At 31.4% G+C, this 26,570-nt stretch overlaps 2 protein-coding genes across 5 annotated transcripts in view; both read right to left on the bottom strand.

Moving 5' to 3' along the window:
- Nucleotides 1-7: 7 nt before the first annotated feature.
- Nucleotides 8-10,049, bottom strand: Mekk1 (mitogen-activated protein kinase kinase kinase 4). The gene is made up of 18 exons (XM_076316555.1): nt 9,703-10,049; nt 7,555-7,689; nt 7,064-7,343; nt 6,770-6,961; nt 6,492-6,682; nt 5,754-6,170; nt 5,439-5,684; nt 5,136-5,360; nt 4,642-5,058; nt 4,476-4,583; nt 4,246-4,405; nt 3,729-4,182; nt 3,289-3,651; nt 2,192-2,379; nt 1,950-2,118; nt 1,736-1,858; nt 1,513-1,664; nt 8-467 (listed from the first exon to the last, which is right to left on the bottom strand). The coding sequence occupies exons 1-18, from the start codon at nt 9,780-9,782 to the stop codon at nt 282-284; spliced, it is 4,086 nt and encodes a 1,361-aa protein (XP_076172670.1). The 5' UTR covers nt 9,783-10,049; the 3' UTR covers nt 8-281.
- A 406-nt stretch (nt 10,050-10,455) lies between these two features.
- Nucleotides 10,456-26,570, bottom strand: part of Moe (moesin) — a 44,124-nt gene continuing 28,009 nt past the window's right edge. For 2 of the 4 annotated variants that reach the window (XM_076315588.1, XM_076315587.1), the window contains 8 exons: nt 22,616-22,648; nt 18,368-18,490; nt 15,807-16,079; nt 15,390-15,719; nt 15,041-15,283; nt 13,905-14,080; nt 13,610-13,826; nt 10,456-13,525 (listed from right to left, as the gene is read on the bottom strand). In XM_076315588.1, the coding sequence (XP_076171703.1) occupies nt 13,361-13,525; nt 13,610-13,826; nt 13,905-14,080; nt 15,041-15,283; nt 15,390-15,719; nt 15,807-16,079; nt 18,368-18,490; nt 22,616-22,648 (1,560 nt within the window). In that variant the 3' untranslated portion in view covers nt 10,456-13,360. The remainder of the gene's footprint in view (nt 13,526-13,609; nt 13,827-13,904; nt 14,081-15,040; nt 15,284-15,389; nt 15,720-15,806; nt 16,080-18,367; nt 18,491-22,615; nt 22,649-26,570) is intronic. The other 2 variants (XM_076315590.1, XM_076315589.1) reach the window with 1 other exon arrangement.

The following is a 26,570-nucleotide window of genomic DNA, read 5'->3' as shown; positions in this document are numbered from 1 at the left end:
TTAACTGATCTTTTTCATCTTGATACTGAAAAATGAAATTTTTCTAATAAATTCGTACTTCATTTCCATGTAATTATAGCATAATTCTATTAAAATCTGAAAAGTCATTTATAAATAATAGTATCGTAAAGAAATAGTATCGAGACAATTGAGAGACTTGATATTCTACAAGTACTTTTTGTGTTAAATGAATCAATATATTTAACCTGATGCAGGTGATAATGATGTTACAAGATTTTTAAATCTTTCAAATTGAAAGAATCTATAATTCAACTTGTATATTATGTTTGATGACGTGGTACCATTAAGTCAGCATTAACATCTTCGTATGCTTGCGCAAACGGTAATGTAAGTAAGGCATACGCAGTTAACCTTTTCTTTGGATCGTGTTGCAAGCATTTTATAATTAAATCAATGCCTTCGACACAAAGATTTTTAGGCAATGTTGGTGTTTCACCCATTCCAACCTAAAACAGTTTACATATACATACAAATACATATGTAATAGAATATCATAAAATGTATAAAGTCACATGCAACTGGGACAAATAATATTTAAAAACGATTAAAGACGGATAAATATACCAAAAGGAAAAATTAAATGGAATCAAATGATGCAAAATTAAGAAATAACTTTATGCACTTTTATAAGTGTATACATCTGGAAAATACAATTTCTTCAATAGAACTCTATAGTTTCAATTGGAACAGTTGATGGAATTGTTCCATTTTCAAATATTCAAAAGTATTCTAGTACTCATGTTTAAACCAGTAGTTTAAAAGTTATTACAGTTGAAAGTTAAAATACATTTCTGCTTATCAGTGCATTTCTGCTAAGATATTCTCGTACAACCCATACTATTACACATAAACTATAGTAAAAATGTTTGTAAACATGAAACCATTGCTAATATCGATCAAGATCAAATTAATCATTATTAAAGGTCCATTCAATGACTCAATGATTGAAAATTATAAATCATCTAGAAATACTGAAAGAGAGGATATATTATAGAAAAAATTTCCTAAATAAATACAACTGACAGATATATCCTTTTACAAATTAGAATTTCATTTACGCAAATGTAACTCGTTTCAGAAATCAAAAAGGCGATATGTCAAAACCAACTTTATAAAATGATGAATATGTAGCAGTGATGACATATATCCAATATAAACTTCGTACGTTCGTTCGCGATACTTATATGATATCTGTAGATACACTAAAACAATTTAACGGACTTTCAACTGTAATAACATTTAAATTGCTAGGTTTAGAACATCGATTAGTCTAATCGACACTATAGAGTACTATTTTTTAAAAAGTTGTAATTGTATTTTTCAAGTACTTTAATGAATACAAATGCATAAAATTATTTATAGATTATAGTCATTCGATACCACTTAATTTTGTCTTATGACATTTTTACCCACCTCTAACCATTTGAAGATACAATTTGTCCCCATTGCGTGAGATATTCTGTATAATACAATATTATTACTATACTCTACCTTGAACATAATCTGGTAATTAGAATCATAATCTGACCAAGGTCGTCGTCCACTAGCCATTTCTATAATGCAACAACCAACCGACCAAATATCAGCGGCTCTACCATGACCGCCAGTCTCTGATTTCATAAATACTTCTGGTGCCATGTAAGCTGTACATAACAACGTTAGTTCAGTTTTCGGAGCATACTATAAAAAGTTGTAAACCGTACACCCTACTAACCTTGAGTGCCAACAAAACCTTGCAATTCACCAGGCATTGTGGTGTGGGCTTTAATTTGTACAGCACTTCCAAAATCTCCAAGTTTTAGACAATTAGCCTCATCCGTTAAAAAAATATTTGCAGCTGTGCATAAAATATGAATATTAAATAATTTACATATTAATAAGAATATATACAAATATATCAAGTTAATACATTGTGATATAAAACTTACATTTAATGTCACGATGTACTACTCCATGAGAATGAAGAACAGCTACAGCTGAAAGAAGTTGATGAGTATATTTCCTAAGTAAGGATTCCGGTAAACCGGTTCCGCTGCCCGCTACAAGACTTTCTAAAGTTCCTTCCGCGCAGAATTCCATAAAAATTAACATTTCTTCCTGTAATAAATGTAATATCATTAATAATTAATTCTTATAACAGACAAATATTCATTATATATTATCACCATACACGATGAATTTCCAGTCCATAATATCGAACTAAATGCTTGTGTTGAATTCCTTCAAATATTTCTAATTCCTCCGCAACTCGCCTAATCGCTCTATGATCACCCGGTTGTAATTGTACTTCTTTCATTGCTAACAATTCACCAGTTTGATTATTGACTACTGTGTACACCTTACCAAATCTTCCTTGACCTAAAGTTAGTGGTTTTCATATACAGTGCGTTTATCGTAACGGGCGCCACAATTTTTCTGGTATTTAACACTAATGTGATGAAAAAATGTTTCGAACAAAAGTTATTTAATACTTCGGTAATAATAAATTGCAACAAACAAATTTTCCAAAAAACTTTTCATTTGATAAAATATTGGTCATCATAACTTTTTCAAATAACACTATATTTTGGACTTTGTAGCATTCTAGCTTATCAAAGAATGAGTTCAACGACCTTTAATTCATGATAATCTTAAGTAGTCTAGCAATCTATAATAATTTATTAAGAAAACAATTTTTCGTATTCACGCCTAAATAAAACATGTAAAAATATAACTCATTGTAAGTAATATCTTCGGACAGAATTTAAACAGTAAACACGCTTTCCCCAGATATTATCATTATTATTATTATTATATTATTATATATGTATCTTAAACAAACGATGGAATCTAAGATAAGTGTATAGTTAGGTAGCATCACTGATAATAAGTTACGTTCATGTTTCACTTGAATAAAGAATGTTGTTTTGCGTGAATAACAAAACTTGATTTCTCACTAAATTATTGTAGATTTCTAGGCTTATAGTCACAAGGTCATTGGATAGTAAGTTATTGAACTCATTTTTGTATCCAATGTTACTAAGTCAAAATTATACAGAGTCATTTAAAAAAGTCAAGGTGACCTTAATTTTGTATCGAATTAAAAGTTCTCTAAAAATTTTTATTGTTGCAATTCATTACCATCAAAGTAATGATTAATTTTTGTTCTAAACATTTTTTCATCAGATAAGGATAAATATTGGGAAAATTGTGGTAACCGTTACGATAAACTCTATATAATATACATTGCAATAAATATAAATGCAGTTTAATACACCTCCAATTTACCTATTTTAATGCCTCTTTGCCATGTAAACGTAACTCTCCTTGCTTTGATACGCACTCTATCAACAGCTTTTCTATCTGTAACTTGTCCAATAAGTTCACGGCTTTTTAGCCTATCATCAATGTCCAACTCTACCTTTCTAATAGCACAAATAACTCGCTCTTGTCGAGATATACTTCGATCAGACGTATTTAAAATCACAGCTATATTTCCATCGACTACGCTTGGTGAAGACTTTTTCAAATGTAATGAGATGTCAGGAGATTTAAGAATATCTTTAGGCTTCTGAGAAAGACTCAAGCTTGCAGTTCTACTTCTAGTATGACAAGGTGACGAAGCTCTCGAATGAGATAATCTTCTTAAATCTGAAATCAAATATTTCATTGTACATCTAATTACAATACAAGGATAATTTAATCGTGACACAAAACTAAAAATTTACTTTCTGTTTCTACATTCGTAGCAGTATTAGCGCTTCCAACAACGTGTGATATACAATGATCCATACATGTTTTCAATTCTTCAAATTCTTCATTAGTCAAATGTTTGGTATTATGTGGTTCACATACTGTAATTAAAAATTCTAACCCTTGATTTGCCCACCTGGGCCTTAAACCTCTTCCACGTTCACACCTTGTTCTCACGAATTCCATCCATAAAAGAGCAAAAGAAACTAAACTTCGAGCTAAAACAGCTTTTTCTCCAAGTGCAAATAATTTACATGTCTCTTTATGGTAGTCAAACCCCATTCGATAAGCCTGGTGAAGTATTTCCCTTATTCTCGAACGCACAGCAAATCGATCACACTCAACCTTTGGTTCTTCCACTTCTTCAATGTCGCGTTGAAAATTCTCAATAACAGTTGTTATTTGGTGTCGCAGATCCATAACAGTTTCCTAAATATGCAAACAACATTGTTTAAAAGATAAGATTTCAACATTATCCTCGACAATTATTACCTTTAAAACAAATAATGATTCCTCCAACACCTTGTTGAAAACAGGCCACTTCTCAATATCACGTTGTAAACATCTGGCGAGGGTGACACTCTTAACGACTTTTTCTCGAGCCTCCACAAACATTCCTTGCCATTCACGGCCCACGAATATAACTTGTAATCTGAACCATGCATCAGGATAGAACACATTTGTAAAGTAGATTGCACACAAAAGAATTAATCTTCTCTTACTTGTTTGACCATTCATCGTCACTCCAATCCTCCGTACTGTCCTTAATCTCACGAGGTCTTTCATTAAAGAATTCCTTAACCTGCTTAATCATTGTTCTCGCGATTTCACTATAAATGCAAGTATAAAGGAGTATATAATTTATAAACATTATAAAATAACACTTACCAAAATTTTACACCGGCAATTTTATACCCATCTGATATATTTCCTGCGATCGATTTTACAAATATCCACTCATCCATAATCAAGTTCTTGTGAAAACTATCATGTTGTACCATATCTACCCACTGTTGTAGGTAATCAAGATATACTTCAAAAACAGCTTTCAAACTTTCATCAAAATCTTTTACATCTTCTTGAAATAAATGTTCACAACTATTATTATCATTAGCAACTGCTGCACAAGAATGAGCAGCAAATCTATCACGATGAATACATGCAATTCTAAGGCCTTCTCTAAGTTCACGCATAAGCTGTCGAACTGATAATGGACTAGGTTGTTCTGGTTTTTGCTCTAATCTCATTCTTAAAAATTCATGTACAACATCCAATGGAACACGAGAGAGAAATACGAAAGCGGCTCTAAAAAAGTGTTTCATTATTCGATGCAAGACTAAAAAAATAAGATATAAATACAATATATTACTCCATTTTTCTACCTATACGATGGAAGATTTAATTCTCTCGCTTCAGGACTCCATACACCATATCGACGCAGTTCTTCGTCGCCTTCATATTCTTCATTTACAACAATATTAGATTCATTTATATTACATTTTTCTAACGTCAGTCTTGCTTTTCTCAAAATAGAAGTGTGCAATCTCTCAAGGAAATTTAAACTTTTTCCAAGGCCTCTTGTTTTTAGTACATCTTCGATATATTTCCTAAATATAAACAAAATATAATTAGAGTAGCATACATCAATTAAACACAAGGAAATATAATAATTTTCCAAATCTCACCTGTAAGCTTGCCGATCGAACTCAACTAAATAAAAGTCAAGCCGCTCGGCTTTCTCGTAGTCTATGAACGTAAAAGAAGCTTCAGGAGTAGGAGGCCATGATTGTACAATGGATAAACCAACAGATGAATTATTACTATTGTTACTATCCGAAGGACTGGAACATTCTTCTTGTTGGTTCGATATTTCAAACCGCACCAAAGTTTGTCGCTGCTCCAAACAATCAACTGTATCTGAAGATCGCGAACTGAAGTAAAAAGTTATAAAACGTTTAATCTATTCAATATCAAACGTCTTATTATAATGTTGTTCGTACCTTATCCCAGAATCTCCAGTTTCATCGTGTTTTTTCTTGGTATGCAACATCATAAGTAATTTTCCCAATATTTGTAATTTGAGGCGATGGTGTTTGGTCATATTGTACCACAGACACATTGCTTTCACTCGACCAGTGAATTCTGCACTTCCATATAATGGATAATGTGCAGCCAAAGCTTGTAACGAAGGATAAAGTGCTTCTGCTGCCTCCAATCTAGCCAATAAACCTTCTACTTGCTGTAATGCTTCTCCTTGTGCACGTGCACATGCTCTGCAATACATTGAAAGGCAACCTGGACAAATACCTAACTCTATACTTGGACTTGACCCAGGATTCATTATCCGTTCAGCACCCGTGTCACTCACACTGGTCCAAGGTGCATTATTGTCCTTTACATTCGCAATAGGATCGTATCTATAAATAGATGGTTTATTCTATTTTAACCCTTTGCGGACGGGACGGTTCAAAGTGAACCGTACCGTGGTGCCGAGCTCCTGCCGCGATAGTCATTTAAAATTGCCAGCGCATATTTCTACTTAACCACGGCCATCGACATGCATTTAGGCGGGACACATATATGCGTTTCTCGGCTCTATCAACTGTTTTCGCCAAACGCATATATGAGTTCTTCGGCCAATTTGATGATTTGCGTAAAACGCATATATGCGGCACTCGTCCGCAAAGGGTTAATTTTGTTCTACTCTCAGAACTGTAAGAAATTCTTAGATAATTTACCTGTATTCCATTATTTCTTTAAGCAAACCATCCACGGCTTCACGTTGTTTACATAAATATTCATCTTGAGCCATTGGACTGCGATCTGCATGATGAGCTTGTAATTCTAGCCATATTAAATCTTTCAATTCGTTTTGCCATCGTGATACTTCGTGACTCATCTGACGACGACAATTGCGTTCTGTACTCCCCTGGAAAATATTACAAAATAATATTAGATATAGAAATAATTATAATAAATCTTTATGTATAATATTTATAATGAAATGTATACTTACCAGTTTAATGAGAAAAGAAAATGTATCGTGAAATATTTCTCGTTCTTTAAAACTTAACGCCCCTGGTGACTGTACAACCGACTCTGTACTATCCGAGTGTAGGGTTTGCTCATTAACTTCAGGCTGAACACTCTTCTCTTCTATATCGACGGGCTTTGACCGCAGACTTCGAAATCTATTTCTAGTTTCAATCTGTAAATACTTCCAATTAGTTCTCGTTTGAATAGTAGCCAAAAAAAAACTGTTTGAAATTCGACTACTAGAGTATGTTCTTAATAAATGTTCGTTCCACACCTTCATATGATTCGGTGTAGATGCTTGATAGTGATCCGATCTTTCGGCATAATTGTATACCGCCTCCATGTCAAGTTTTAAATCTCTTTCATTGCCGCGTAACAATTTCAAACTTCTTTTACATTTTCGATTTCCTTCCTTCGTTATATCCTGATTCGTCTCGTTTTCGTAATCTCTATCTGCTTTATCACACATCTCGTTAAAAATGATATTGTCTAGAGTATTTCGTCTGCGAATCGTTACTTTTGACGGCGCTTCCTTTTCTAACAATTTAATATCTCTAAAAATGAATGATATAATTCATATTAATATAAATATGACAAATAATGATGTGTGTACGTAATTCTGAAAAGTTTAATTAATGCGTAACATTATTTAAACCTGTCTTATTAAACAAAAACATATAAATGTTGAAATAGGAAGTTAAAAGAGATATTCAAAGGAGCTAGAACTATTATCGGGAGAAAGTAAACAAACATTAATTAACTTACCCTCCATTAAATTTCTGCTTCATGTACCTCTTCTTGCGGTTCAGTCGTGTTCTCGGCGGTGTCTGTCCGTAAATATCACACATTGCTTGAATCGACTCATCGAATTCGCTCGTTGGACTGCTCGATCCTTTTTTACTGCAAAAGTATAGTACATCGAAATGCAAATAAAATTTTCAAATCCCAAAATTAAAAATACATTGCCTTGTAACAATCTGATGTTATAAGAAACAAACATCTCCATACGCTTTTCATAGCGTAATGTAGGTCTTTTGGTTTAGAAGAATAAAAAAACTGTTGCTGATTTAACAGCGATTATGATTAAAGTCAACAAAGAATGAACAAAATTTTATTCGAAAAATGAACGATATATAAATACAGCGGGTAATCATTTATTTATTTCGAAAGTATATACATGTTTATTTTGCTCAAAGTAATATATTATCTTTATTTAAACATTTATTTAAATTCCAGTAGAATCAAATATAGCCTCATTCGAATAATAAGTAAATAAGAAAGATGCATTTACTATAACAAAAAGTAAATTACTTGTCTGCCTCTACTGAGCAGCACAGATAGTGAGTTTATAGACTTGCACAAAGAGACGAAAGATAGAACGGTAGGAGTAGCCAAACTCTATAGTGGGGATAGCTCATCACTGACCTTGAATGGACTTTTCATTTTGTTGCCATTGTAAGTTTATATATATATATATATATATATATATATATATATATATATATATATATATATATAGGACGGACGTGGTATACACATATATATACATCTACACACGCGCCACACAATTTTAAATCTATAAATAAATTGAAGAAATAGTGCACACACACACACACACATGAGAAAGAGGGAGAGGGAGAGAGAGAGAGATTTGAATTATTTTGCGGTAAAAAATGATCTAACTGTACAATAGAATACGTTATCCATTATTAGAATATTTTGTCCATAATTGATTATAGAATAATCGACAATTAAATTAATGTTCATAAATAAATTAATTAATTTGAATTTATTTATATTTATATCTGGATTGATACTCTAAATATAAATAATAAATAATATATTGAAATCAATACACTATTGATTTATCATACCATTCTTTAAAATTAAATCATATATATATTACATTCTCATGAATAATAAATAAATTATTTGTACCACGTCACAAATGTTAAATAATATAAATAGGAATAAATATAAATAACATATACATAATAAGAATTACAAATAATATCAGAATCTAGAATTATCTTAAATTGTAATTAATATCATTAATTATTAAGGGAAGAAAGCGATAAACAAATACTTATTTTATGCGTAACTTGCAAAGTAAATCATTTACATTTCGTTATTTATTAATATACTAATCATTACAAACTATGTGATATATTATGATTAAAATATTTAATGTCGTAATATTAGTGAATCCAATTTAATATCATACAAAAGTGGATCAATAATAAATATCGCTACGTCTTGTTCAATTTTATTTTAACATCTAATTTCAAACCCAATTACATGAAATAATACAGATATTGGAAAGAATGTTAAGCACAAGACTAGCTATATGTTCTTCATGTATTTTTAAAAACTGTTTATATAGGAGAAGTGTAACTGAAATATACATATTTAATAACTGTTTTATCACGAATAATCAGTTTTATATTAGACGCAACAATCTTACGACATTCCGTACAAGTGTGATATCTATTAAAGTAACAAGCAGTTATACTTTGTAGTATTTACATAGCAATAAGTAATTACCTGACAAAGATACTCAATAATTACTTTACTATAGAACCTTCAATATTGTTGCTAATCACGTAACATTTTCACTTTACCACGAACAAATGATAAACTACGATTAAATGTAAATGAAATTTCAATAAATATCGACACTTCGAAAACGACAGTCCTTTTCCATGGGAGACAAACGTACATGCACTCTTTATCGTTGTTCATCGTACAAATACACCAGCGATCTACTTTTAAAGTGTTAAAAATTGAGCAAATGTTGGTTGACATGTAAACAAAGTATGGACATCACACTAATCGTTGGTCAAGCCGGTGCTACTTTTGTATTACACCAAACTACACAAACCACGTGTTGGTTGTAAATCGCACAGAACTCACCTAACATAACCGATATCATCATCAGAAGAGCCAGAGAAGAGATTTTCTGTAGCATGGCTTTGTGTATCGTAACTCAACATTCTTCGCACATACAAAACATATCACATCTCAAGCAACGCTGTCGACGTTTACTGAGGAACTTAGCGCAGGTGCAATATATTTGCGCTGTTGCCACTCAGTTACAACAGGTTGGATAAATGAAGTAATCACGTGACGACGCGGGCTAATTTAAAATACATTAACAAAGTTGCATACAAATTGTTTTATTTATCCTTATTTTTTTTTAATCTCTTCTTTATATCACTCCAGAATTAATGAAAGTAATTAGAGCAAAATGTAGATTTAGAATTTTACACATTTTATTTCAGATGTACGGAATGAATACCTTTTAGAAAAAGTGAAAATATTTATTACATTTATTATATTATTATTAGTTTCAATCGCTTTTAGCAAATAATTATTAATAGATTTCCTAAAGATCAAATTTTGTTTCTTCAGTAACGTATGTGGTTTTTTAATATGACTAATTAATTTAAATAATAATACTGAAGAACTGTAATTTAACATATCTACTCACAGTTGAATAAAAATTAATTTACCATCTGAACAAACATATCAATAAATATATTCCCACTATGATAAAACAAGAAAGCTCTATTCACATACATTGTTACAAATCTGAAAGATCCATGTGATAACCATATTTTATAAATAATTGGATAGAAAGGATATAATAATAATGTATTTAACAACTATGATATGATTTTTTTATTTAAACAATGTCTAACTTTCTCAGCAAAGTACAAGTGATTTTCATATATCCTCGCACCAACAAATAATATTGTTTTCAATAAAATACAATGTCTATGCGTCTCCGTAATCGTACCTTGTGTGTTCTATGTGTGTCCTTGTTTCAAGTTTTCAATAATACTGCTACGAAGATCTTTTTGAAATATAAAAATGAAACATTCAAATATAATTTTAGGACGAACTGAATTAGAAAATTCATTAGAAAATGCCGTCATCAATCATCCAGCGTTACAAAAAATTGTCAAGAAATGCATTTATTCCTATTTTACTTTTATACGTTTGGATGTCACAAAGATAAATTGTAGCACCGAGATACGTTAAACGCGATGCGCACCATAGATGTAGGTGTAAATTAATCTTTGTTAATGACCTCATGAAGGTATACAATACCAATTTATACATATCGCTTTTTAAGCCAAAAGTTTAGCAAGGTAATTTACATATGTACAGTTATTACACGTGGAAAAACGTTAGAAATGATCTCATATCCATTACCTTCATAAGGAACATAGATCGTTCATAAATCCACGTTAGGGCTTTTCATAAATTTTCTTCGATTTGAATAAATGAAGTATATATGTATATAAAACATGTAATTCTTTCAAATAAATATACTTATTTAAGTACATTCTAAATGTGTATAAAAAAAAGTTCATGCTTTGCGATTAAAAATTATTACAGATCTCACATAAAATTGAAAAACCCCAACGTAAATAAGAAACATTTTACACGAAATTTTTGGAATGTTTCAAAAGTAGTTTTCTCGCCAAGTGTTTAGTGGGGAAGAATATCCAGATAAATTTTTTCTAAAAATGGTATTCGTCTACATCGTTGAATATTAGAACATGACGTTGCATCGTATGAGAAATGTTTAGTTATTGCGATGCAAATATAATAACCTTCTTAAGAGTACAAATAGACTGACTATAAAATACGTTGCTTTTTTTCATGTAATATTATTTCAATAACAATAACACTACTAGATTGTAAATATTAATACAATAATAATAATATTAATATTAATAAAAATAATAATAATAATAATAATAATAATAATAATAATAATATAACACTACTAATTTGTAAATTGTAGTATTAAATATAATCAAAAAATATCTATCCTTATTTTTCCTGTACTTTTTCCCTTCGTGTTTATTGTAACATGTGATGATGATAATATAATAAAGTATAAATTCCGATGCAATGATCAGTTTTTTTTAACTTTTTCATCATCTTCTCTACTTAATTAATGCAAAGATTGCATCTCATTTCATATTAACGCTCTTTGTTTGCATTCCATCAAAAATTGGCAGCATTTAGAGATTATTACATCTTCGCTCAATTCAGTTTTTATTAATTTCATTGTCATACCGTACAATCTAATAAACAAAAAAAGGACTGCTTTAAAATTTATATGGCGTACCAGACTGCCACATATTATACATGATCTTCCAACATTCGATCTTCCTTACGTTAGTCTTTATCATCACATTCTCTCTCACATTCATTCTTTCATGCTTTCATGAACCTTGATACCTATCCTTTTCATAGGAACCGCGCAATTACCTTATGTTGAAGGTATGCAATACAAAGAGTCACGCGATATCTCTACGTCTTCCTATATTATATTATCGAATATTAGTATCTAGTATTTCAATATATGTATATCAATAAAGGCCACGAGTGTGTTCAATATAAAATTATTAGTTGAAATTCGTTCGCACATTTTGTAAATAGTTCGTACGTCGTGCTTAACTTTCCTATATTTATCGTAAAGACGGATATTACTGATTTCATGTTCCATACATCAAGCGGTCGCTTGTACATTATTAATCTATATCAGGCCAATACTTGAAGATTATTGATAACTCAGTACAAAATAATGCTGAATACTTCACATTGGTTTAAAATATTGATCTGTCTATTGTTTGGATAACCTATGTAGCTATTACATGTATGTTTTATTGTTGATAATAAATTAGAATCAAAATAATGGATATGTAATATCATAAATGTATAGCGACCGCTAATAAAAGCCATCGTAATTCATCAACGAAAACGAATGATAACACAAAATATCTATACGAAATATTTTTCGGGTAAATCCTTATTAAGGACGGACTATACGCGACGAAAAGGTAACCGGTGAACAAGAGTCAGCATATGTGGCGTTACGCTCGGTAACCGACAGTAATACTTTAAAAATGAAAATACTGGCATGCCGGTTTTTAGAAATTCGTATGTAATGCTTGAACAAAATTAAAATAATATTCACAAATTATGTAACAGACTTTCTTGTTATTTTAGCAAAGAAGGCTATTGTTAAAAAACAACATTAGCTAATGACATAGCTAAAATAACGCAAGTTATTATGAATTAACTTTAAATATTTTGTAGCTAAAACAGCAAGAAAATTTACTTCTGTTAGAAAAAAATATATAAACATTCTTTTTTCACGAAAAACTGCTTAATAATGGTCGATATGGAAGCATATATGGAAGACGGCGCAAGTTAATCGCTCGTCGCGTTCCTTGCCAATTATGAGAGCTTTTATTTAGCTGCATCAAGAGTATAGAATCAACATCAAAAAATAGCAATACATATTGTAAACTTTATATTGTTATAGATTGAAAGTGAATTATTTCTTAAAGCGTCTCAAAAAAATATTATAAAACAATACATCTGAAGTTTTAAAAATTGTCTTTGTATAGATCAACCAGAGAATCTGTACGTTTTTCGTACGTAATAAGTAATTACTGAGTTCCATGTGTACACGAAATTAGAAGAGAATTTAAAGGCAGGATGAAATGGACAGGCAAATAGACAAATAGGCAAACAGATACATAATTTACATATTCTCAAATTGATCAACGCGACGTTTAGTATTGCCTTTACGAATCTCACGGAGCGTTTTATATTTATCACGACCCTGACGAACATTTTCCCTGTGAATTTTATCCATAACAGTTTCCTTCGATTCATCGCGTGACTGTGCTAGATCTTGCTTTAATGCCTGAAACACATTATTTTCGTTCGACCACATACACAATATTTATTAACAAAAATAATGGGTATACATAAATGTAAAAACAAGTACCTTAAGTTGATCATGAAGACGTTCGTTTCTTTCTGCTAAGGTACGCCGTTCTTCTACAGGATCGATTATCGATTCATCAGTCGCAAGATCTTTAGTAACATCACCTTGAGGAATCTCATCTTCACCTTCTTCTTCGCCTTCTTCATTTTCTTCAACATGGTGGTGATGCGGTGTTGTACTAGCCTGATATACTCTATCAGCTTCTTCTTGCCTCAATCTACGCACAAAATTATGGAATTCACATACAGCTATCTATTTTTCTCTTATATATGAAACAAAAAAAAACATTTCATACTTGGCTGCTTCAAATTCTTCTTGTAGTCTCCTTGCTTCTGCATCTTTCGCCTCCACTTCAGATTGTATACGTTGTACTTCTTCTTGCTTCGCTCTTATTTCTTGTTCAAGTTTAACACGCTCTGCCGCTTCCATTTCATGTGAAAGTTCTAGTTTTTCCATCATGGCAGTGAGTTCCTGGATAAAACAAAAAATTACTGTTACGATCTCACAAACTTCGTCATGCCCACCCCAATTTTTCAAATCGATAGATTTGAAATTAATATTCACGGTATAAATTAACTATGACCGTAACGATTTTTTATAAAATCATCGTAGAATAAATCGCTACAAATATAGCTGCTACTGAGAGTTTAAAAGGCGCCTAAACGTAAACATGTGTTCAAAGTAAGCGTTAACATTATTCCATTGAGGATGAAGTTAGATTGTTGAGCATGAAGGTACTGTTCTTGTCTCATCGTCTAGCTACTTCACTATAAGGATACTTCATCCCATTTTACGATCGGAATACAAAATTACAAATATCAAAATAAATTCAAAAGTAGCACATTCGTACTCTTACCGCTTTGATCTCTCGAATCGTTCCAATTTTTATGTTAATAACTTATTAATAAATTAAATTTATTATTCTCCTTTTATTTATAAGTTGTTGGTATGAAAACGCAGAATAGAAAAACTTGTGCAAATATTGCACACTAATCAATGCCTACCCGTACAAAAAGACTAATGCATTTTGTCACGATCAAGCACATGCAATAATATGCAAAAAACATTAACACACTAAAACGTGATTCTTACTGGCGCTCAAAGGATGCTAACGTCAAATTTATGATACAGCGAGTGCAAGTGAAACATCTCTTGTGGTTCGAAGATTTACGCCTAAAATAATGTTTTTATAATCAACCATATATGCAGTTTATTCCCACATGCATGCTTAAGGAACGCGACGTTCATGCTCAACAAAAAATACTAATAACGCTATTTTAGATGTAGTAACAATCGAAGAAAATCATTCAAGCTTAATTATTCTTAATTTCACTCGTATACAAAACGATTGTTAGAAACTCTTCCTAAGACACAACTATACGTGAAAATGTATCTCCTACGAAGATTATATTTTATATTCAATATACGTGCCTTCTGACGATCTTCTAACTCCTCCTTAGCTGCTTGTAGTTGTTTAAGCTGTTCCTCTAAACGTCGTATCATTTCCTGAGCTTCATTCAATTCAGCTTGCCGCCTGCCCATCTCTTCTGCCATATTTCTAAGTCTTTCTTCGTATTCTTGTTGCTTTTTCTCTGCACGTTCTCTTGCAGCTATTTCTAATTGCAGCTTCTCTCGTTGTTGTTGTTTCGCAATTTTCTCTTCCCTCGCTTGAGCCTTTGAATTATAAACGAATATGTATTAAACATATTTAAGAACAGGACAGAAGAATATACTATAAAAATTCACAATATAACAAAAGCCTGGACACAAAGGAAAATACCTTCATCTGTTGCACATCAATTGTATCAGGTTTGCGTCTACGCATGTAGAGTTCGTGATTTCCCATACACAATGCCAAAATTCGTTTGTTAATCTTAACTCTAGTTGCAAAAAAGACAAAGTCCGGTGCTTTTTTGTCGATTGGTTTAATTATGAATTTCTTATCGTTGAAGGAAATATTTCTAATTTCAGACCACGGGAAACCAATTTTTGGCGTCAACTTGTCATCCTTCTCGTATATGTTCAAACCCAAAGCATCAACACCTAACCAGAGATCTGTACCTTTTTTGTTACGGATTTCAAAATAGTTTACTCCGTACATTTCCAAATCCTATGAACAAAATTGAAATAAAAAAACATTAACCTAAACTAAAGAATAAATTCATAAATTTTTTTATCTTAATCGTTAGATCGTTACCTGAGCTATTTTCAAAAATTCCATCATGGCATCTTCGCGTAACATGCCACGATGTTCTTGCCACCAATTGGTGATAGAACTTTCCCATTCTTCTTTGCTCATTTTGTGTTGATCCATGACACGTTGCGGCAGTAAACGTTCATTTACCAAAAAGCCCGCCGTGTGGGTACCTTTTTGGAAATCTCCGTGCCTTGCTTGGACTGCATAAGAAGCTAATAATACAGATGTTTCCGGAGGACAGTAGATTTCATCCATAAGAATAGCATTTTTCACCTAAAGGTAATTTACACGCGATAAACATTTTAATTATCAATTCATCATTTATAAAAACAAAAATTGTAATTTTGTATAATTTCTATTTAATATAAAAACACGAGTAACACAAAAGTATATAAAGTATAAAACTGTAAAATGTAAGAATGGAGGCTTGGTATAGATTATATATGTTTAAGAAGGGAACTACTTTGAATCTCGTACAATTATTTTGAAGAAAGTTCATTGGTAAGTAGAGAATTGTAAAATATTAAACTCATGTTCCATCATTTGCAACGACACTCAATACTTTACAGAATATTTAAAAATAAATACCGTGTTTCACACTGTAGTGTGTTAAGTACTCTCGCCTTCTCACTTCTAAGCAAGGTTTTTGCCCTACTGTTATATTATATATTACTTTACCTAAAATGATATCTATTCTACTCATGATGTGAAGTAAACGCTTTAAGTGCGTAATCGTGAATATTCTATTTAGAAACACAGAAAAACATTTATTTTAATACAGACTTCACTTAAAAGTAAATCGTCCTATTGGAAAAGTGGATCTAGGCAAGATAATGGTAAATGTAATGTAATATACAACCACTCTTGTAACATATCACATTGATCTATCTTACAGACAGATTGAGTGTTAATGTGCAGTTATGTGCTCAACTAAGTTCAACTATAATGTAATTCTATCACCAACACTGAACAGCTGAATAACCGACAATTGAACTCTTACTGTGTTGCTCAAATTTCTCTTCAAGAATGATCATTCTAATTGACACGATAGACCCGTTATAAAAACGTGTAAAAAATTAGATATTTGTAAAACAAATTCAATTACATTTAGCATACTTACAAAATATATAATATCTGGTATATTCGTATATCTTCATAAAATGTTCATTATTAATCCTTTCGGCATGAGGGGCATTTAAGCAAAAATGAAGTTTCATTTATAAACAAAACAATGTTAGTAATAAATTGTGCTACATGGATTGATGCTATGAACCTTTATGAAGCACAAACGAACATTCCTGTGTCCAGAATTTACTTAAAAAGAAAAAGGATGATGTATAAGTATGAAAACTTCCTGATATGTCATGTGTAAAAATTCTTTAACATGAAAAATAAGCCCAATTATGCATAAAATAGTACATCTCACCGATTTTTATGATTTTGAAATATATTATAAAGCACAATATTTTTTTTTTCTTTTTTTTTTTCGTTTGAAAAAATGAGTGATCGACTTTAATTTCCGAGATATTTGCAAACTATTCTTACAACTACATTGAATTTTGCCTACATCTACGCATCCGCAGTAACATGTACGTAAACGTAGGACCGCTGCTTATCTACAGTTTCTATAAATACATCACGGTGGCCGAACAATTAAACATGTAACGGGTGAACTTAAAAACTTCAACCTGCGTGCTGGCTGCTTCATAGAAACTGTAAATACACATACTGCCATAAACGCGTAAGTATAGGCACAAAATTAATTATAGTAGTAGTAGCCGTTTTTCTCATGTATAGGAAAAATTATATATAATCTACATCTCGAAAACATATATAAATTTTACAAAAATCGGTACCCTTTTGTGCACAATTATCAATATAAATATTTACAACGTTTCTTGGTAAAATAATTTAATATTTTAATTTTAAAAATTCTAAAGAAAGGGTTCTTTCCTGTCTTCTATAATTTCAGTTCTCCACCTTTTTTGTTGAATAGAAATAATTTTCCTTCTTTGATACTCCCTAGACGTACTTTCCCAAGAGGAAGTAAGTATATTAATTCCAAATAACATACTTTTGTATTATTTATTTATAATACCCTTTTTCAAAAGTGAACCCTCCTCAAGGTTTGAAGATATCAATTTTAAGAATCGAAATGTAAAACTCGTTCCAATTTGTCAATGAATACTATACTTTCTAGTATTTTATTCTTATACCAGAAGAAAAATAAAATCATAAAAATGATTAATAACAATTCAATATTTTGCGCATGCTCGAACTCACTATAATTTATTGCAATCCCTGAAAAATGTTGAATGAAACTTCTGATATATTTACCTGAATAATAAACTGTTCTAAAATGTTATTATGTTTTAATGATATTAAATAACTAATACGCGCCATAGATGGCATATCGTGGGATAAGGGATTGAACAATTCAATTTGAAATATTACCAAACTATGAATGCAAATAACTTATAATCAACATTTGACGTTATTTTGAAAAATTTGGACGTACTAAACTATACGGGAACAATAATGTATTAGGTAATTTCCCGTACCTGAAGATAGAAAAGACGTAACGTAATATCTTGGATCAATTCTTCTGCAACATCTTCGGGATAGAACTTGGCGCGGAATTTGAACTGCAACGGAGTCTCCTTTCTGACTTCCTGGTTCATCACCTGAAACGTTTGCATGCGGTTAACATCTCTAGCCCGAAGGGAGCCACAAAATCTTTGAGAAAATAAATAGCAAAAGAAATCAGCAGATCGTTATAAATTAAAAAAAAAAACCGTGCAACGTGTGTTTTCTCATCGATACATACGATGGAATCGATTGACGTTTGCATGCAAAATAATGGGGCACAACATTCGTATGACATAACTCAAAGATTAACAGATGACATCGACATGATCGATACGATTCATATCGTATTATCAGTGAGTATCGTGTCAGGGTGATACATGTATTGCGATACCTTATTTATCAAATAGATTTTAGATTTAAATAATATTGATCGTATTTATTATCATCTGTGACCTCACAATCGCGATGAAAATAATTGTTACACATTAGAGATTTTCTCTTATTAATATCGCTAGGAGACACAAATGCAATAAGCACAAGTGAAAATGCTTTATTAGTGAAAAATGACAATTGGATAACATTTCAATGTATCTATATTCGCATAGGTATGTGCGTATCTTATCTAGATATCTAAAGGATCAAAGGTGAATTGTACAATTAAAAACAATGTTAAGCAACGTTTGTGCTTTCTCAGTTACCAGCTGTCTTTCTAGTGTGAAGAGATAATACAAACAGAATTGTAAAGAACTATTTATCTGAATTCCAATTGTGCATTCCATTTGTATGAACTGATTAAAGAATCAGTTATACGCTTTATTACTTCTGTTATTGATGATGACTGAAGTCAGAATTTTATCTTTTTATCTTTGTATTAACTGGAAATTGTCCAGAATTGTTTAACTTAATAAATTAATTTGAGGTTAATAAGAGTAAAACAAAGCAAATATTGAAAAGTTTGATTCTTGTAATAATAAGTTAGTTAATGTTTCTTTCATTAAACGTGGTCAAATGTGAAGAAAAAATTCAAAAGATCCACAATAATTGTGCATAATAATAAAATATTTCCCATTTCAACGGCAGATATTTATTATAGACAATAATTTCTATATTTATATTTATTAGCTAAAAATATTTAATATATCCATATGTTTCTTCATAATATTAACTATTTGAGAAGAACAATGACATAAACCATACGGCATTCATTTAAATAAAATATAACAAATACTTTTACCGTAAATAATTCAAAATTAAAATAACTGATAGATTTGTTCAAAAATGTCTTCTCATATATTTAGAAGTTAATGCAAAATACACATATAATAATTTTAATGTATTATTAAGAGTCACAAACATTGTGATTAAAAGAAAACAGGTTTCGGAATTATGTTTTCAAAGTGTATTGCATACATTCGAAAATGTCTAATAATTTTAATTACAGAGCTCCAAGCTGTGAAAACTTCAATTCTCTAATTTGAATAAAATTTTACCGATACGCCCTATCGATCTATAATATTAATCTCCGTCCTAATCACTTTATCTTACTCCGAAGTCAAATAAATTGCTTCTACACGAATCAATTATTCTACGGAGAATAATAGATAACATTGAGTTCAAATATAGAACACAATGTTACGAAACAAAATTTGTTGGCAGTTACTCGCAGGATTATCCTTACGATACTGACTGGACAATTAAACGAATTCGCCCCGCACAACTGAATCGAGCTTCGGTTATTAAAAAACGTAAATTTTTATACCTTTAAGTAGCTACAACAACAATTGTTTATGACACAATTTCAAAAAATATCTAATGAAATACGAACCAGGTTGAGAAAAATTGTTTCCTTTAGCATATTAAATAAGAAAATAACTCTAAGGGAAATTATTTACCGATTCGAACGAACTAACGCAAATATCTATAAATAACACCTGATCAAATAAAATCATTTGTCGTTTCAATAATCATTTTACAAATACTTTATTCAAATAATCTCGATATCTGATCTGTAAGAAAAACTGAATTCACCGTAAATATAACTATCGTTTATTAAGTTCGATTCGTCAAGTAGATTTCCAGTCGTGTTTGACACTCTCGTAACGCACGTACGAGCGTCGCAAACACGGAACCACATCCGTCAGGTAGTCCTCCGTACACGGAAGTGTCAATCGGGCCTCTCGACACGGTTGCCTTGACCGCGGCTGACATCTCGATTCAATGCCAGTAACATGATTTTTCATAATTATTAATTGATACTTGTGCGCGATTGCATAATTTCACGGACAAGTGTAAGAAACTCACGGTTATAAACGGAAGATAAAGCGGAGGTGTACAGAGGCTGCAGGTGCAACAAGCGTGCGAATTTTATAGGACACGTTGATGGACAGCATACTCTCAACTCGTTAAATCATATCTGACACGTGTCCGGCTAATATGTAATAGGTGAACATTGAAGTCGGTTAAAGTTCTTGCTCGACACTCTCTACGATACTGCTAAAGTTTATTATGCTTGATGAATGTGAACAGTTGCACGAGGACAAACGCCCAGAGTTTGCTTTTTACTGTTAGGAAGAAACTAACGCGATCCTACTTTTACGGTTTTCAGTAAGCGTACCGTGATTAACCCTTAAATGCATTTAGTTGCAACACTGCGACTGATCTAGGATCGGTTTACTCCTCCATTGTTTGAAAGTTGACTCTTTGATGTACTGTATAGAAATTAATGCAATGCAACTTGTTGCTACCTTTTTCATAAGTACAATCGTAAAGTAAGAAACTGGTTAAATTAACACTTTTGAAGTCCTGTCCATTTTCTTGCAAGTTTAAGTCGAAGCTTTTAGATCGAAAGTGAAAAATACTAAACGGAGATTTATTTTTTTAGATAGAAAATACTTTATTGGATTATGTTCAGCGTTTTAATAAAATAAAAGAAAATGGTATATCATATGCCAAATGATCTACTCTCAAGGGTCGACAAATTTTTAGACATACCTAGTATAAGCAATAATAGGCAGAAAAGTATTAAATTAACATAGGTCGGTAATTGGGTCAAATTTTAATATTGCCTTTTATATTTATTTTTGCAATTTTTATCATATAATATTTAATTAGCCGTTTTTCTTTAATATTTGACGAATAAAGATCCCTTATGTTACCAGAACAAAAAATCACAATTTTCTGTAACGAAGTTAATTTGCGTAACTATACTAACTGATTACTTTTAATTCATTTTTTGCAAGTATCGTACACTTGCAACTTCTATTCTTTGCCAGAACAATCAACGATCTATAATGTACTATAATACACGGAACAATAAAAGGCTTGAATAACGTGCACAATAAAAAGTAATACTAAGTTACAAAAGTAATATTTAATTTGTGTCTTCGTGTACATTAAACATACAACGATATTGTACAAAATAATTACACAAAAACTATTCCCGAGTTAACGAAGTTTATAAATAAATATTTGGTAGCTACCGACAATGTATGCATTTAAAGGTTAATAAAATGGTGTCAATTGTCTTTCTTAAAGCGAGTTAAAAAAAGAAAATGTCTCGCATTAATTGACGAAAGTTCATGTTCAGAAAATACAGAATCAATAATTTTGCGTCCAACAAGAAGTTTTATCCATTAGGTATGTAGGTGCGCTATGAAAAGCAGTAATTGCAGTGTTTGTCTTGGATTTGTTCGAGCTTTTTTGCGAGCGCCGAGATAACGATCCTCGATTAACAATTCGCCATTAAATATTATGAACATTACCGATGAACGAATGATCGATTGTGTTAGTTTACCGAGAAACGCAGAGAATTATAATCACGTTTGTTCGATTAAAGAGGGGAAAAGAAACACATTTCACACTTGTCACGCGTACAACATCGCTACGATCTACAGTAAATGTGTAAACGTAACTCTCCATACGCGAACGAAAAAAAAAAAAAAAAAAAAAACAAAAAAAAACTGACTGTTAATCGATTAAAACTGTATATTATGTAAAACAATTCTGATTGCCAGGACAAAATTAAATCGTGTAACGTTAATGAATACTGAACAACCTCTTCAATACACTAATGGAATTAATATTAAATATTATTTCACAAAGCAGGAAAAGTTCCATCGAACGGTGTGTCACGATTCAGTTCGAGGATTTTAATCCAGGCGCTGGGACAATATTTTCTCATTTCACGTCTACAGGTTAGAGAATTTTAATTACAGTCTTACGTGCCAGAATTTTCGAAGGCCGCACGGAACCACCTGCAATTATTTGCCAATATTGTCACATACTGCTCTCAACGCAATTCATTGGCGTCGAGAATGAGATCGATGGAGGATAGTTCAAATGGTTCGAAATGAAATACATTTTCGAAATAATCAGAAACTACAGCATACTTTTATCTATCGTAAAAATTGTAAATACTGCCCAAACGAAGATCCTACAAAAAAATATTAACTTTCACTGAGAGATTAAAAAACCATCCCAAATCAATTCATTATCGACAAAATATTGTCATTACTTTTATTATTGTCTGTTAACGAATGTCATAAAGCAAATATTTGATATTGTTTCTAAATGTAAACGCCGCTCTTAAATGTTGATAAAATTGTATTAAAGATAAAAGATGTGGAAAGTTGACGGTATGGATATTTCAAAATAGTTGTTGTAATTGTACGGGAAGAAATTAATTACTATTTAATTGATTTAAATAAATCAATTAATGACGATTTGACGATTTAACGGGAAGAAATTAATAGTTATATTTTAATTGATTTAAAGCAGGGTTCTACAGTAAATGGGGCAAAAGTATTAAGGTATGCAATTACTGTTAAATAACAGATTTACGATAGACGAGCAAAAGTCTTGTAAAAATTTCGCAACTTATTAAATATTTTGTTCTCTTTTCACTCTTTAAGTATTGTAGAAATTTTTATTCCGTTTTGATGAAAAAAGGTTTTAGCATATTGTTTCAAATAAATTGAGTTCAAGTATGTTTTCCAAAACATGCCGATCCATTCTGAGTAAATAAACTATTGTATGTTCCGTAGACATTTGAAACGTGCTCCAAGGACGTCGATAAATCGTACTAGTCACGATTTAAAAACATGAAATTATAACAGAAGAACATGTACGTAAGTAACCGATTATTTAAAGCTATTATAATAAAAGCCAAGTAAAGAAACAAATAACCGTTCTTTCTACGCTGATCCGTATCAAAAAATAATATGAAGCGAAATGAGAGAATAAGGGTGCCAAAGAAATACAGAAAACGTACGTCTCATTAAGAAATTATCAATAATTACCATCACTCTGTATAGTGTTATGCACTTCATAATACAGATCGCACGATCTCTTCAAATCGTCCAGTTCGTTTTAACGGAATTCTATATACAATGATATCTGTATACTTACGTACAATACAACTTACCTAATATAATCAGAGGTTTTGAAACCATATTTTCAAAACAATTCAAAATTCGTATTTTTTTGGGTAATTAGAATATTTGTAAATGAGATCGATATGAGCTCTAGTTTACATTATGATAGCAGTTTCTTATATCAAAAAATTACAAAATCTAAAAAACTTTATTTCTTTGTAAAAATTTATATCGGTATTCTTTGCGTAAATAAAGCAAATTCTTTGCGTAAATTTATAACCACAGTAATAATAAAATCTATGGGCCCGATATTGACGTATGTTCATCATGTACAGTGTATCCCCCAAAAGATGGAACAAACCGATACATATAAATTGCTCGCGTAAAGAAAAATCGAAAAGTACTGGTGTAAGACCCGACAAATGCTACTGACAACAACCCTTCATTTCAAGTGACTATTTCTGCATCGAATTCAAGTAACGGAATCAGCGAGTGATAAAAAAACACGCGAAATCAAATTTTATGTGTTAATTAAAATTGAAATTTTTATAGTTTTCATAATATATGTATCACGACGGTATAGCTCAGAAAAGATGATCTTTTGGTAGAATAAATATAAAATAGAAAATTTAACCTGTTCAAGCTTCGTTTTCACAAAAACTGAGTTGATTGGAAGAATTCTCAGTAGAGAATGCGTGCACTCGAGAATGCCTTGACGTCTGTGTCTATCTATAATACGTTGTTCTTGCCTGTGTTTCTAAATGTTGTCGATGGTACCAATGAAAACAGTACAACTGATTCGTACAGTTTATTTATAGGTAAATAATTATATATATAGGTAAATAATAATATATATTAGGTAAATAATTTGAAAATGTATTACTATACAAATTGTTAAAATTGTTGCCTCGGTTGTCGAATATAGAATTATATTTGACGAATTGAAAAGGGATCGACCGAGTTTAATGTTCTTAATATATCACTTTTAAATAGTTTATGATTTTTTGTACATACATAAAAATTTTAACTAATTTTTCGCGCATATGTTTCTATAAACTAATATTAGCTTCGTATCGTTTATTTATCTAAATATCAACAATCGAGAAATCGGAAAAACCATCGTAATAACTCGATAAAGAGAAAGCAATCAATGCCAATCAAAATACGCGTAAAAATAATAATGGAATGCATATACGTTAATCAGGGCACAGTGAAATGCTCTGTGCACGCACCTTTCACTACCTAATCAATCGCGTGTCTAATTTATTGTAAATACACTTTTTAAATTTCGTAGTTCCGAACAGAAGATTCTGTATTGAAAATTATGCGATATAAGTAAATACTAAATTTATCTGGGTTACGTACTTAAGGCCTTATATCAACAAAAATTAAATTTCTTTTGATTTTTTATTAGAGAGAGGAGGAGGCCTAATATGACAAGACACAATACGTTATTCTGGTGAAAATATACTAACATGTATCATAAAAGTTATTCGGTCAAAATACATGTCACTGTGTGAACCTAACAAGTAAAATACAGAATAATCCCGCGGGTTCTTGAACGAAATCTTGAACTATATAATTTAGCAAATGCTCTAAAAGTACGCTCGTTAATTCACAATCAGTTGATAATAGCGATTTTTGATCCAATGTATGCGTCACGCATGGCACGTGCTGAAACAAAGCGCTTAAAAAACGCGTTTTACAGTTATAAATTCGAGATATACATATTTGCAGCTAAGCTTCTGCCTTTACTCGCTGTGCACGGTGCAGGAAACGATTACGTTTCAGATGCTAGAGACTAAAAATAAAAACACACAAGTAAGATAAAATGTATGCGAAGAATATTAATTGACGAATTGCATTTATTCATAACCCTCGCGCATCCTTTCACGCCGTTTACGGTTGCGTATTGTACTTCAAAATAGCATAATTTATTTATTCATTTCAATTATTAACGAGTATAAGTTCTTGTAATATTAAAAAAGAAAGGAAAAGATATCTCGAATCGATCCCACTGCCATAAGTTTCACAACTAAGCGCGCTGCTCGTTGGATCGGTGCACCGACTTCAAAAACCGTTATTGTTCCAGATTCTCTGGTTGCCAACCGAAAATTAAAAACACCGCAAAATCTAGAAAGGTGTTGCTTTTCGGATCCTACATATTGATCGGTGTTACTTTTTTTTCCCCCCGATTTTTAACGATTCCCACAAATACAAAAACGGCCCGACGCAATGATCCAGAAACCCCTTTTCTTTTGAACGAAGCCAAAGTACAGTTCGCGGCTTCGAATAGGTCATTTTATAATGACTCTGAGCATTCCTTCAAAACTTGATCTTGATCGGTGAAATACGCACCGACCACTTCCTCTTGTCAGTTTTGCTAAGAAAATCTCGCTAATGCATTTTTAACGCTATCATCGAGAAATCATGAAATCGTAAGAATTTAAATTTAGAGATATAAGTTCAGCTTGAGATAAAAAAAGAAGGCAATTCCTGGAAGAGATACGTTGCCTTTTATAATTGAACAGGAGCGAAGCCGATTTGCGATCAGATAGCGACAAATATTGTATAGCAAAGAATAGCTGTTGAAAAAACTTCCAAACGCATTTTTGACGTATCTTTATCACAGAGAATTCCACCTTACATTTGTGCGAGACTTCTATCATAATATTTCATGGAAATACATTATATAGTTTAAATAAACGTGCCAAAAACATCATTGCAATAAATAGACGAAAACTGTTTAGCTACTTCCTAATGTTGATCCCACTTAATCAGTGTATATAAAAGTATAAAGACT

Source organism: Ptiloglossa arizonensis, chromosome 7, assembly GCF_051014685.1.
Source record: "Ptiloglossa arizonensis isolate GNS036 chromosome 7, iyPtiAriz1_principal, whole genome shotgun sequence".
NCBI classification, from domain to species: domain Eukaryota; kingdom Metazoa; phylum Arthropoda; class Insecta; order Hymenoptera; family Colletidae; genus Ptiloglossa; species Ptiloglossa arizonensis.
The sequence above is the reverse complement of the archived record's forward strand: the minus strand, read 5'-3'. Positions and strand labels throughout refer to the sequence as shown.

Bases quoted from the DNA above. Each gene is read 5' to 3' on its own strand.
- Mekk1 (XM_076316555.1), bottom strand. From the start codon at position 9,782: ATGTTGAGTTACGATACACAAAGCCATGCTACAGAAAATCTCTTCTCT. The intron at 6,962-7,063 runs GTGTGGAACGAA...AAGTATTTACAG, and splicing joins CTACACCGAATCATATGAAG to ATTGAAACTAGAAATAGATT. The intron at 1,859-1,949 runs GTAAGTTTTATA...TTTTATGCACAG, and splicing joins AGTACATCGTGACATTAAAT to CTGCAAATATTTTTTTAACG.